The sequence below is a fragment of the Trematomus bernacchii genome, unplaced genomic scaffold, assembly GCF_902827165.1.
Source record: "Trematomus bernacchii unplaced genomic scaffold, fTreBer1.1, whole genome shotgun sequence".
Lineage (NCBI taxonomy): Eukaryota > Metazoa > Chordata > Actinopteri > Perciformes > Nototheniidae > Trematomus > Trematomus bernacchii.
Window position 1 is genome coordinate 4,185,890 of NW_022988043.1, and position 14,633 is coordinate 4,200,522.

Below are 14,633 nucleotides of genomic sequence, written 5' to 3' on the forward strand. Positions count from 1 at the left end.
TCTGTCAGTACACTGCTTTGCTCCAGACTGATGCATATATCTGACATACATTTTATATCATTTTGTAAATATATTCCTGCTCCCCAAAGAATTAAATGTTACATACTTTGGTGATGCATCGATTGTTGTCCTGGTTTGTTTAAAATGTCTCTACATTACAGGATGGATGGTCTTTTAATTACATTTTAAGCGATTCTCGCCCCGACAGGACAATCTGTAATCATTTGGATCTCGTAAAGTACCCTTAAACATAGCACCATCTTCAGGTGGTAATGCTTGATACATCTTTTTTTTAGAACACCTTAAATTTGACAAGCCAAAACCAGTAAATATTTGGTGTGTTTGCCTTACTAAACAACTTCAAATTATTACTCAATTATCAAAATGTAATTATTTTTTTGTGTGTTGATGAATTAACTTAATTATTTCAGCAATTCATATTTTATTTAAGATAGTTAAAAGGGAAACTGTCGGTGATGCACGAGTATACAAAAACAGGCTTTAATTAAAATCTTTAATTACCAAAATAAAAAGTTCAACATCCCCAAAATACAAAGACTTGCACACTGTTCGACCCTCTCTAAAGGAAAGGTGCTCCTGTTCCGCTGCTGCTAATGATTTTAGGGACATCTTTACTCTAAGAGCAGCAATGTTGACTTTGTCTGGGTACTTCTAAAATGTGCAGGAGTAGAGGGGGAGAAAGTGGAGAAGATGGGGAATAACATAACCAGCGTCATACGGTTCTCATCATGCTCTGGTTTAAGAGGGACAGATAATTCAAGCTATGCAGATTAAACACATTTCAAACCACTTGACAGAAAAACGTTACTCTGATATAATAAACCCAACCCCAGGGACATTTCAATAATCTGATATTACACCGTTCAAATCAAATGGAAAAAATAGATATTTACATCTCATATGGATCATTATATGCAAATATACATTAGCAAGTCATTATTTTGTATATACTTTCTATACCACAGTTGTCAGTAAACTTGGAGCTATATCTTTGAAAAGTTAGTTCAATACATTTCTCCTATATGAGAAAAAAAAAAAAAAAGCACTTCATTCCACTCCAAACGATGTACAACAAAAATAACAAACATTCAGTTTCACACCCACAGTTCAGCTGGAAACAGGAAGATGGTTGGAGGAGTTAGCACCGGTTTTTGTCTTTCAACTAAAGCTGCTGAGACAGAAGCTACAGCCAAGGTTAGCTATTGCTGTAATGACACTTTGTATGACGGTTTAAATGTCAGAAAAATGAACCACTAGTTGCAGCGCTAAGTGCATTATTTTGCGCCTCTAAAACAATAATAATTCAATATAATTAATAATGCATTGATTTCATCAGTCAAGACCGCATAGCACTTGCCCATTTTATCTTTTTTTCAACTGACAAAAAATTAAGTAGCCTTTAAACTTCATCCCACAAGGTTTCCAAGAATCAGTACACATGTTACTTCAGCCATTGTTATTGGCCATAGTTTACAGTGTGTTGTGAGCGGTGGTGCATTAACACAGTGTGAACAAAGTGCTGAAAAATCAACATCCGCACATGCTGACACCCACACAGTGGAGGGGGGAAGAAATGGGTGACAAGCATAGAGCAACACCCATTATTTGGCACCTTGTTCACTCACCCTCTGTCCTGTGGTGAGGTTCAGTTTGCTTCTGTCCTCGGTGTTTCCATGATATGTAGTGACATGCAGCAGTTGTAAAGAAGCTACAGTTTATAGGCAGATCTGAGGGTGATGCGTTGTGTTAGACAGGACTACAAGTGGCTGAGTGCCACACATTCTTTGCTTTGAGAAACTGTAAGAAAAGCCAAACAGACACTTAGGAATGAACACAGATTAGAGATATGTTTACTTGAGGAATGACTGAAACTGAAGTCAAGTTATTAATAAAAACACATTTCTCACAATATTTGAATGTGCAAATAGTGTGAGAGTTTTAAGGGAATACAAACGTGGGAACACCCACAAAATAACTATTTTGCGGATTCAAAGTTATGAGCTGCATGGTTGATTTAAAAGGTGGATGTTTTAAAGTGGGGTTATATGAGATACTTCCAAAGCGAGTGTTCAGTAGTACTTAGTAGCAGCCCTGGAGCAAATTACTATTGTGGACAAAGCAGCAGCAAAACATACTTCAGCCACTTATAGAATAATCAAAATCAGTTGGAGTGAACGCTATATTTAGAATATCTTCACCACTTTACCTTGGCTAAGTGGCTAACGATGGCTCGTTCCAAAGAGGAGCTCCAGCCCTTGTCTCTCTCATATCTGCTCCATTCAAGGCCACCAGGCTCCATTGAAAGAAAAATGTAATTCTACCTCACAGAACACCAGAGTTGCTGGTCTATCATTGCCACAATTGGAGAATTTGAACCTACCAAAGTCACACAATAACACAGTATGTTATTGAGTTAGTATCTCATACAACCCTCACTTCAAAACACACAAAGTCTGAGACCTGCAGAGGTGCATTAGGACTTGAAGACGTGCACGGCCCTCACGACGTACTGCCTGCAGATCGGGCACTCGTTCATCCTCTTGCCGCACTTGGTGCAGGTGACCATGTGACCGCACTCCAGGAGGACGCAGTCGATCACAGCGTCCATGCAGATCCTGCAGAGGTTGTCATCCTGGACCGTCAGCGGACCCTTCTCACCGTCTGGAGGAGAAACGGAGAGGTGAAAGGAAGTGTGAGGAGACTGTTTTAAAAGGAGTAAGTCACCCACAAGATGATCACATGTCTCCATGTTGAACAAAGAATTAAAAAATGGAGAAGAGTCCATGTGGGCCGTGTTTAGAACAGCAGAACTACATCCTTTTACAAATGTTGAAACAGCTTGTGCAGTTTAATCCATGTTTTATTTATCCAGTTGTATGCTCAATTCTTACCAAAGCCATGCATTTTTTAAACCGTTATTTTTATGTAATTTTGCTGTTGTTAACAAAGCTTTTTATTTGAATTAATTTGTCCTTCCGTCTGTTATTTTTTAATCTTTGTTCACCATTTTCTTCAAGAATACTAAGTAACACAGGGTGAGTAAATGATATGCAAATGGTCATTTAATGGAAGTTTTCCTCGTAACACAGCGATGAAATAACAGAGTGATATATCATGCACTGAGGAGTGAAGAAGGTGCAGCAACATACTCAGCAGCTTCACAAACGGCTCATCTTACCCAGAATGCCTTATCTTGGTGAGGTCATGCTCACAATCTACTCAAAAATGTCAATGCCCGTAATAGCAATATGTCAAGGTGTTTCTATAACGACCATACAGTCTTTATAACTGGTAGCCTGCTGCTAGGAGAGTGGGTTTACACGGCTAATAGACTACACTTCCTCAGAATGACTTGCTTCACACATCCAAGCACATGAATGGATGATAAAATGATCTCATGGTGGATCGATGAACCTGTGGGATTAATGATTTCCATCCTTTATAAAGAAACTCTCACATTAAATGTCATTCACACACAGGGAGGACACATAGGGAGGACACATGGGGATTACACAAAGACGAAAGTAGGACAACGAATGATAATGGGTTCACGGTGAATACAGATGTGGTGGTGAGTCACAGGTGGTGCATGTGACCATGGCAACAGTGGCATAAGCCTTACCTCCGACGGCCCCGTTGCAGATAGGAGGGGGAAAGGCCACCACTTAAGAGTGATAGGAGTAAAGCAAGCAAGAGACATTTCATTATGATTCTGATTGAGAAAAACGCATTTAAATGACTCCGCTTGTGAAGTTTATTATTATTATTATTATTATTTCTAGCGACAGTATATCATATTGTCTTAAGGAGCAGAGATATTGGGTTTTTGTGGTTAAAAACAGGATGTGGTTTCCAATGCTGACATTTAGGAGAGTGCACACAGTTGAGTGACAGCTTACCTGTGGTTTCTGTACTGCTCACATGTTCCACTGCAAGAGAAATCATTTTAAATTAGTATTGAGACTTATTAAAACATCTTATATTCTGTTCTGTCAATACACAGGCTATACCGAAAATATTTAAAACGTAATTTATTGTGTTTAAATTTGAATTAAATCAACATTAGATTGCTGTCTATTTTGTCTTCTTCTTTTGTTTCATTGTGGTCAAATTGTTTGCTCTCCTGCTTGCCACACACAAGGGAGGCAGGATCCTATATTTAACAGGGCAGTGTACACTGAAAATAAATATTCATTAAAGAAAGTTGATTTAATTAAAAAAGACTAAACTATCTACATTTAATCTGAATAATCACTGCATTAAAATTGCAGAGTGTTTTTATGTTTTTTAGGGTGATGACATAAATATAATGACTGACTTTTGAAGCTTTCTTGGAAAATGTTAAAATGGACATTTGGTAACCCTAACCCTAGTAAATACATTCAATATTAAATGTATGCAAACAGGACATTGTTAAAGCCAACAACTGCCAAATCCCACAGTATTTACTCAGACTAAGTTGATACCCACATGATTTCCTGTTCTCCTCCGTCTCTCTGTACAGTCGGTTGACCCGCTCCACCAGCTCCCACTTCTCACAGCACCCTGAGAAGTTGACAAAGTTCCTGGCGAGGATCTCCTTCAGCTGCCGGACGGACAGACCCTCGATGTCCCTCAGGCTGGAGATATCTGAGAGCGACGCTCTGGCCCGACGCCGCGTCTGAGGACTGACCTGAAGGAGCAGGAAACACGACATTAGGGGCAAAATGAATTGAACGTTGAGATTTCCCTTTAAAAACTTGGCAGATTAGCCTCATGCATAAGAGAGGAAAGGGGTTCCAGATGTACACAGTGACAACAATTGTATTCACTATGAGAGTTAGATAAAAATACAGCTTATACTTCCAAGAATCCTGTGTTGTGTTTAATAGCAAGCATGCACCACCACTTGAGAATTCTTGTAATTAAAAATGATTATGCAATATAAAAAGGGGTTTATTACTGCTTGTTTTGAGCAGAAAACACTCCTTTGCAGAACGGGCAGAAGATGTTTGAGCGTGCTTAGAAAAACTCTTATATGCGATAGAATCTTGTGTTTCATTGTTTGCTTATTCAGATGGAGCTGAGCAATTTTAGGCATTAGCATCTTATTTGCAAGCCTTATATTGCTAACCTGGCAATTTTCAACACAAAATGATATACTGCATATAGAGCTGTGTCATCAGTTATTTCTATTTATACGCATTCAGCAACAGAAATGAAATGCACTTTCCAAAACTTCACATATGAATGATTTCATAATGAAAGCAGGAAATTGTATAAGTCACTGATTGATTACCTCCGGAGTGTGTTCACTGGGGTCCAAGTTGAGGAGAGACACAGATGTGGCATCACCTATATCCTGCAACACAGCAGAGGCAATAACAAACATTAGTTTGCACTACACGCTGGGAATAAGCGCGATGACTAAGGATCAGGATTACACACTCTTCAGACAGCTCATTGATACCCTGGATCAACAATGTCCCTAAGCAGGCCAAGTATTTATAGTTGAGCTGAGCTCTCTTTTCAGTGCCTGTTATGGCTCTTCTTATTTGCTTTATATTCCTGATAATTTCATTTTCAACTTGCTTGTGGTAAAGCAAGAATGAAAGGATGAACAATATATTTCAATTAGTTTCTATATTGGTGACATGTCAACAAGTGGTGGTCAGGCTCCTCTGTGACACCTCAACAAATAGTCAGACTGAAGTTATGACATGATGTAAAGATCTGCACAAGTCACATTAATGCCTGAACAAAAACACTTGTGTGGATTCTTCAGAAATGTAAGCTTTGTGACTACAGGCCACCATTATTTAAAATGCAAACTTTCTGGTTTCACTTCTTTTTTTTTTTTTTTTTACAATATTGAGAACAAAAAAGAATGTGGTCACAAGGTACAAATATAAGAAGCTAGTAGAAAAACTTCTCTGCATGTCAACATAGATCTAGATGTATATAGGTTAAAAACATTGAGATGTATCAATCTATTTAAGATATGCCTTTATCTCTTGAAATTCTCAAGGTACGTCTGTGTCACAATTTTAAGCGCATCTCCTTCCTACAGAGCCCAGAATTGGAATTGTTAAAGTGTTGCTTTTTGTGAGTTGATATAACTGTAACTTCTGTTAGGAACATATGCTTTTGTCTCGTATCTATTGCAGGCCTCGGAATCGAATCACATAAAAGTTGTATTGTGGCAGACTTTGTGATATCAGCAAATATTGTACTATTGTCCAAGTCATACGCAATATTGTAATGACAATTGTTGTGTACATCCGTAATGTGTGCTGCAGCTAAAAATCACACATGGTTAGAAGTTCTGACCTGGTTGGTGTCAGAGCTGTCACTCCTGCTGAGCGGCTCCTCCTGAGAGGCGACGAAGGCCGACAGCTCTGAGGCTGACTGCGTGGTGGAAGGGGTCGGCGTGTAGAGGGAACGCGAGTGGAGGCTGGCCGCGTCTGGGTCCTCCTCTTCCTCAATGCCTCGGTGACAAAGCACCAAGTCCACCAGGTCTTGTTTTTCCCTGCAGGTATCCGTGGGGACGTTACGGAGCAGCAAGTACTGACGCAGGTCCCTGACTCGTAGGCGCATGAGCCGCGGACGCTGAAACGCTGTCGCCTTCAGCAAATGACATGTGGTACAGACACGCAGATTCTCCTGAAGCACGGAGCACAGAGAGCAGAAGCTCCTCTTGCAGTCGCAGCAAATATACTGCAGAAACACAGAGAGAGAAAAACAAGATGATGGAAATTAGGCAATTTGGGAATATGTCTAGAATGAGTGACTGTCAAAACACAACCATAAAAGAATAAAAACACATTTGACATACATAAAAGGGATGTGATGATTGGATCTGTGACAAAAAACACTAACAATTATTTTTATTGAGGAGAATTTTCATTAACATGATCATTGTGAATTTTGTGACTTGGAAGGCTGTCTTGTTTGCTTTTATGGAAGAGGATTTTAAAAATTGAGCACAATTTATAATACAGAATAATCAGGCATAAAAGCAGACTCACAATGCTGCTATTTCTATTTTATTTGTATTTATTTACCCTTTATCTATGCAGGGGGATCTAAGGATTTAATATGACCTTTTTATGATTGTTCCCTAAAAAAGATGTCCTATTTGTGATACAATGAAATGTGATTCATTTATGTTAAGAGGCACAAGAGTTTGAATGTTGATTATTATTGAGATAAAATCATGAATCACAAATATTTTGGCCGAGATAAATGTGTCATGAAAATGTTATCTGGAACGCCTACATTTGCCTAAAGTGTGGCAAATTGCTTCCATTTACCCTTTTTTATTCAAATGTCAACATGTTACATTTAACAAATGACTGGAAAGCACCTCGATGTCAGAAGTCCTTTCCTGCATTTTTCAATCACTCACATCTGCTCTACCTCTCCTGGCGCAGAGACAGGAGGAAGCTCATTTATTTTTAAGTGACAAACATCAAACAGTAATAAATGCAAGATGTGGGGTTAGACTGATATGGTGAGCGAGTGAAGCACAGGGTTCAGACAGAATGAGACCATAAGCCATGCATGAACATGAGCACTCGTTGAAGATATTACAGAGCAAGCATGGTGTCCATCTGTCTCTGCAATCAGTTAGAATGGCACAGCCTCCTCATTATAAATGAATAGCCTCTGGGTGTAAATTAAATTGAGTTTTGATATTTTTTCAATTTGGCAAACCATTTTTTTAGGTGATCGAGGTGCTCTATTCCCTTTGTAGGGATGAATACGATTTAAGAATATTTTACACTAATAGTTAGACAGTCACATTTAGTCTAGTCTATACAATATTTAAAAATACCTATTACTAACGTAGACAAGAAAACAAGTGTAAAAAACATGTTCTCTATCTACGTGCTATTAACTAGATGCATTTCCACAGCCAAAAACAGCAGGTAATTAGTCCTTCTGTTTAAAATATTCATCATATACCTCCCTCTGCTTCTACACAAACACCTTTCCTTCTAATTAAGTAAGTAGAGCCGTGAACATGTACTGGAAGACACCTACCTTCCTCCTGAAGACTGAGAAGGCCTGACCACAGGCCTTGCAGACCAGACTGGGACTTCCTGAGCTGGCGGGCGGGTATGTGGAGTATCCCGCACTGGGGGCAAATCTGAAGGGTCCAGCACCGGCCCCAAACCCTGGCTGCTGGCCTCTGACGGCCCCTGTACCCATGACTTCATTCAGCAAACCACAGCATGAAGCCCACATGGACGAGGCCCCTGCCTGACAGTCAGAAAACACAGCATCATTTCAGGATCTCACATTCAGCTTTTAGACATTAATAGGAGCATAACAGCATGATTCTTTGCACCTCACATACTTATTTATTATTACAACAAGCAGTATTTTATTTTACTGTAGAGTATTTGATTATACATGTTATTTTTAGCTCATCTTATTAATTTGTACATATATATATAGATTTCACTCATCCTGCAACATAGGAGAATTGAAACATTCTCTTGCACTATTTTATTTCTATTCTGTTATTTCTTGTGCTATTTTTTTAAATGTATTTTATTGTTTTATGTTGCATTGATGGAGAAGCCTGACATATTTTCATTGCGTTGACTACACTGTAGCTACTGTGACAATAAAGCCTTTTAATCTTGATTTATGCTCTGAAACAAGCCATATTCTTTGTAAAGTTGCCTCATTTGGATGCATATTATAAATAATAACTAAACACAACGCTATGTTACACAATTAAAGCACAAATAGTCAGACAGGAAGAGCAACATTCCACAACACAGGCAGACAATAAAACGTCAAGCAAGCTACATTTTAAAACACTTTCGATACTAAGCTGACGCTAGCGTTACAATACGAATAACAAAACAAATGCATTTACCAAAACAATTGCATGCCTTACATTCCTGTCAGGTCGGTGTTTGGCAGCTGTCACTGAGCTGCTGTCTTGTGACAGTTTTCTAACAGAGGCTAGGTGACATAACGTCAGTGACATGAAGCTTCTGTAGCTAACGTTAGCTCCCTGCTGCTAGCCTCAGTCTAAGCAGAGCTAAAAATGGATCAGAGGTTATGTAAAGGAAAACGGCACCTTCATTGCAGCTCCGGCGTTTCTACCGTGGAAGAGGAGGCAGGCGGTGAAAACATTGCAATATGAGGCATCACTTCTTAAATTGCATGAATTCGTCTTGGTGTGATGAGAGAAATGTTCGAGCCCCGGGCCAGGCTGCTTTTTCTGTGTGAGCTGTGCAGCCTGCGCGCAACCACTCTGTTTCACTGCCCTCCATGGACAGTCTGCAGAAGTCCAGCCTACTTTACAGACATATGGGATACATGTTCACCATTGATGTTCCTGTTGTCAACAAACAGATTAATCAAACCTCTTCCCTTAAGAGTCCTTAAAAGAAAAACGTATTTGTTCCTAAGGCCAAAAAATGCCACCTTCACAAAAACTGCTATAGAAATATAATATATTCATATTTTTCCCCACTTTAAAAGAGTCAATCTTTTAAAACTACTCCAGCCTGACATACACATAATATGAATTCTATTTTGGGAATTGTAACCCTTTAAATGCCAGTTTGTTGAAGAAAAACTCCACTTTTGTTTTATTTGAAAAAAACAAAAAACTAGAATAATTTCCATACAATAAATTTCAAGGAGTTAGTATTATTAGTATTATTATTAGACCCTGATATGGGTCAAGGATTGGCAGCAACATTGATTTTGATGTTCCATTTGGACCAATCCAGTCATTTGTTGTTCATTTGGGTATGGGCACGTCACGATACCCAGGAAGAAAACATTGGAAAATTAGAAATGTTCCACCCTACAGGGTGTACTTTGAGGGTTTTTGACTCTGCAGACCGTTTACATGCATAAAAACCTTCATAACACACAAGGGGACGGGTAATAACCGGAAAAGCATGACATGGGACCTTTAAGGGTTAACATAATTACTTGTATCTGTTTATATTGCCTTTGGGTTTGGATTATAAAGATGGAAATTGTTACAACAAATCTTCAGAAAAACAGCTGCAAAGTTTCAGATCACACAATCCTCTTCAAATTTTGAGAAATAAATCAGTGAACACAGCATTGGACTGCACAGACTCTAGATTTATTTTCCTGTATGCTCAGCACCAGAATGTGTCGGAGATGATGAGCTCATGGACGTCACAGAAAGGCTTCACCGTAAGCCGTACGGAAGATGAACACCATCTGAGAGACGGGGTAATAATACACAACAATAAGGGTAAAATAATACACAACAATAAGGGTGCACTAGGGGGGTTTACTTTATTCAATTATTAATGTAAATGTATTACATCAAGGGCAGAAAATTAGGCAGAATAAAAAAAATAAAGAATTAATTTTAATATATATTTTTTGTTTTTCTCCCAGATCTGGCGCCCTAGGCGACCGCCTAGTTTGCCAGTGCCAAGGGCCGGTGTTGTGTCAAATGATGCACCCCCGTCGTGAAATGCACCCCTTGACACGGGAACGCGCATTTGAATGTATAGTCCACTATTCTATGTTGTCTTTTTGATGGTTGGGTTGTCGAATCCTGGATTTTGCATTCATTCGTCACTTATTTTTCAGTTATTTTTTTATTTAATATATGTTTTTATTTAATTGTGACGTCCTGTCTGTATACTTGTGCTTGTACTTGTGCTTTACAATGTATTGTTTATTTTTACATCAAGTGCTTGAGGGTGGGATTAATAGAAACATTTTATTTTGGGGGGTGCTTTTTATGAACAGCCTGGTTGCCACAATATGCACCCCTTGCTCTCTCTGACAATAAACGTGTCACATACATGAAATTTACTCCATTTATTGGTACTAGTCCTACAACTATACCCTCCAAAGTGCTTGAGGGTGGGATTAATAGAAGCATCTTTTTGTGGGGGGTGCTTTTTACGGCAGGCCAGGGGGTGCATTTCACGACGGGGGTGCATAATTTGACACAACACCGGCCCTGGCAACACTATCTCTGTATGAGCTGAACATGTTTGACTGTTTTTACTGTCTACTGATGATCAGCTGCAGAAAGGACCAGGTCAATGTTTAATTGCATCCCTGTCTCACCTGTCCCCACAGCAGGCTGCCGAAACCCAGACAGCAACAGACCAGCCACTGCAGCCAGTTCAGAGCCACACAGCTGAAGGGTGAGCCCCCAAACTGCACAACGAGGATCTACAGGAGGAAGGGAGACACAAGAGGCTTCTCAATACTCTAATTTCCCCTCCTCGACTCCTCGGTTGCGGTCGAATACTAAAAAAAAACAGCTCCTAAGTTCTAACCCTATCGTCTATTCCTTGACCTCGGAGTGAAACGTCACGGGGTTAAGGGATAGTGGATAGGAGAATTCAAAAGGATTTAGGAGAAGAGACTGCGGTACTTTAGAGAATCCGACTGCACTTTCACTATCCGACGTGTTTATGATGCGCCAGCGGAGGTCATAAATGTGCGCCTGCTGCTGTGGGGAAACTATGGAAACTACAGTTTTCTATACAGCGGACTACAACATGGATGTTTAATAAGAACGAGTAACTACTGTAAACTCATCTAGAGACTCTGCACCGTGCTCTGATGCTGTTGTTTTATGCTTTATGAACGGGGACAACAGAGAAACATATTCTTCATGACCAAAGTTGGAATTGAAATAAAAAAGGAAAGTGAAACTTATGCTCGTCACCCTCTCCCTCCGGTCCACATTAATACAAATTATCCCAATACGTATGATTGTATGAAAAGATCTTAAAATCAATACAAATGTATTTATTATAAACGTTAGTCCTTAACATCTATCACTGTGTATATCACCATTCAAACATCTTTTAAAAGTTGAACAAACCCCACACAGCTCAGTAAAGACTGTGAAATGTTGACTTTATTTGATCATTTCAGTAAAAACTAACGTTCATATTTCTCTTTTTGATTATAATACTGATGAACGTTCAAAATAAAGCACTTTGGCAACTTACCACATACGTTTTAAAATGCTTAATAAGCACCGTAACTTTCATGATATCATTTCTCGTTCATAATCGGTTGTTTCCGTGAACGGCCGACTGTTGTGTGACGGCAAATGCGGCGGCCGCAAGGCATTGTGGGGCAGCATTTTCTCCTCTCCTTTCGGTTAGGGAGGTCCAGTGGTTCCTAAGCTAAAGGAGGTTATAAAGGAAGTTTGAAACCTCCTTTCCTTTTAATTTAGAGAATTCGAACGGCACTTATCATGGCTGCCACTGTGGGACTTCCGGGTCATTTCACTCCGTTAGGAAGGTTCCTAAGCTAAATGGACTATTCAACCGCAACTCCAGTCTCTGATTGTGTTACGTTATTATGAGAGTGCTCTCATACTTTAAATTGTATATATTTATATAAATATATTTGTGTATATGTCCGCATCTGTAGCCTGTTATTGTCTCATTATACCGCACTGTCAATGAATTAAAAGTAAATATATAAGTCGTCATGAACACATCTGTCCATCAGACAGAGGGCTGCTGTGCCTCCTGTCATCATTAATGGACGTCTCTTTAAAATGACCGCTCAGAGGAGAGGAGTTCTCATTTCTCTAACCGCCTGCTGCTTCCCCTCCTCTCTCCTCGGTTCCCCTCCTCGAGTCCTCCGCTCGCATCTCCTGTGGGCGGGACTAAGTCTCGAGGATAGGAGTCGAGGAGGGGAAATTAGAGTATTGAGAAGCCTCTATAGTTTCCAGTATGGTTCCCTCCATGGATGTATAATAAGAACTGGATACAGCGTGGGAGGCGGGGCCTCAATCATTCCTATGAGAGTTGCTCATTCGCGCATGATGATAAAATGGCCCAACTTTTGAGAGAGCGAAACGTCACAGATTACCCGGCATGCCTGAGAAGTACCCGTATGTGCGCTCATAGCGCATGCGCAACTTTAACCATGCCCCCCAAAATGCTCGTTCACATCAAGCACGTCCATTTGCGTACACGTAACAGCACCGCACGTTCATGACGTTACTAACTGTATATCTGTAGACTTGGTATGTCTTAAATGTCCGGTTAGGATGTATTAGAACGAAATCTAAAATTAAAATTGTAAATAAGCCATCTGTATGAAAAAAACCACCTGTATGTAAATTGTAAATAAGCCATCTGTATGTCAAATATGTCTTATATGTCTTAAATGATATGATGAATTGGAAATGGGGGACCCTGATGTAAACAAGACGAAAGTCTTTGCATCCCCTTAACAATTGTATGTTTTGAGATGTACTGTACTGTACCCAATATACAAGCTGTTAATAAACTTTTCAATCAATCAGGTAATGGGTTGTTATTATGATGGATTCGATATTAACGAGGCGGCAGTTAGCAGCTAGCGGCTAGCTAGTAATTATGCTCATTTACACATCAATCGTTATGTACTTTTATATTACGCTGTAACAGGATCTAGTGATATCCAAGCAACAGAGCTTCATTTAGCATGAAAGAATTATTGCACTGTATATATATATATGTATGTATATATATATATATATACATATATATACATACATATACATATATATACATATATATATATATATATACATATATATATATATATATATATATATATATACATATATATATATACATATACAGGGGCCCGTTCTCATGTCTTCAAATGTCCCTCCTCGACTCCCCTCCTCGACTCCCCTCCTCGACTCCTATCCTCGAGACTTAGTCCCGCCCACAGGAGATGCGAGCGGAGGAGCCGAGGAGGGGAACCGAGGAGAGAGGAGGGGAAGCAGCAGGCGGTTAGAGAAATGAGAACTCCTCTCCTCTGAGCGGTCATTTTAAAGAGACGTCCATTAATGATGACAGGAGGCACAGCAGCCCTCTGTCTGGTGGACAGATGTGTTCATGACGACTTATATATTTACTTTTAATTCATTCACAGTGCGGTATAATGAGACAATAACAGGCTACAGATGCGGACATACACACAGACACACAGACACACAGACACACACACACACACACACACACACACACACACACACACACACACACACACACACACACACACACATATATGTATATATTTATATAAATATATACAATTTCAGAATCAGACAGAGCACTCTCATAATAACGTAACACTATCAGAGACTGGATATATCCCCCCCCCCCTCTCTGGTCGCTACAATGAGGGAAATAAATGACGGGCCAAAAGTTTTATTTACAAGTATTACAAGTAAGCAGAGGACACCAAACCAACTGAGACCTGTCTGTCCGCTGCATCTACGCACACACTGCACCACACACACCTACACCACCCACACGCACCTACAGCTCCTAAAGCATATAATCAGGCTACAGCCGTTGTGTATTTTATTATGTGAAGCACTAAATGGTTTTAGAAAAATATCGACTTTGTAGATATCTACTAAACTAAAGCAAATAAAGAGAGTAGGCCTGTTATACTGAGTGATATGATATATATTATACACACTGCTCTGCTTTCTGCACGGACCTCACAGCTGTTCTCACTGGAAACATCGCGTCGCGATGAAAGCAGTTAATAAAATAATATCCAGGGGATGCATGCAGAGCTGTCATTGGCTGAGATAAGTCCGGCCGTGCGTCTCGACCATA

The 14,633-nt window shown here is 39.7% G+C and overlaps 1 protein-coding gene across 3 annotated transcripts; it reads right to left on the reverse strand.

Moving 5' to 3' along the window:
• Window positions 1-495: 495 nt before the first annotated feature.
• Window positions 496-11,208, reverse strand: rnf34a (ring finger protein 34a). Of its 3 annotated transcripts, XM_034117739.1 has the most exons (10): window positions 11,101-11,208; window positions 10,153-10,230; window positions 9,101-9,318; window positions 8,047-8,265; window positions 6,331-6,717; window positions 5,300-5,362; window positions 4,492-4,693; window positions 3,921-3,950; window positions 3,644-3,685; window positions 496-2,682 (listed from the first exon to the last, which is right to left on the reverse strand). In XM_034117739.1, the coding sequence occupies exons 2-10, from the start codon at window positions 10,178-10,180 to the stop codon at window positions 2,495-2,497; spliced, it is 1,377 nt and encodes a 458-aa protein (XP_033973630.1). In that variant the 5' UTR covers window positions 10,181-10,230; window positions 11,101-11,208; the 3' UTR covers window positions 496-2,494. The 3 variants fall into 3 exon arrangements, with proteins under 3 accessions (XP_033973630.1, XP_033973632.1, XP_033973631.1); XM_034117741.1 differs by lacking the exons at window positions 9,101-9,318; window positions 10,153-10,230; window positions 11,101-11,208 and adding an exon at window positions 8,894-9,066; XM_034117740.1 differs by lacking the exons at window positions 3,644-3,685; window positions 10,153-10,230; window positions 11,101-11,208 and having other exon boundaries at window positions 9,101-9,296.
• Window positions 11,209-14,633: the final 3,425 nt, after the last annotated feature.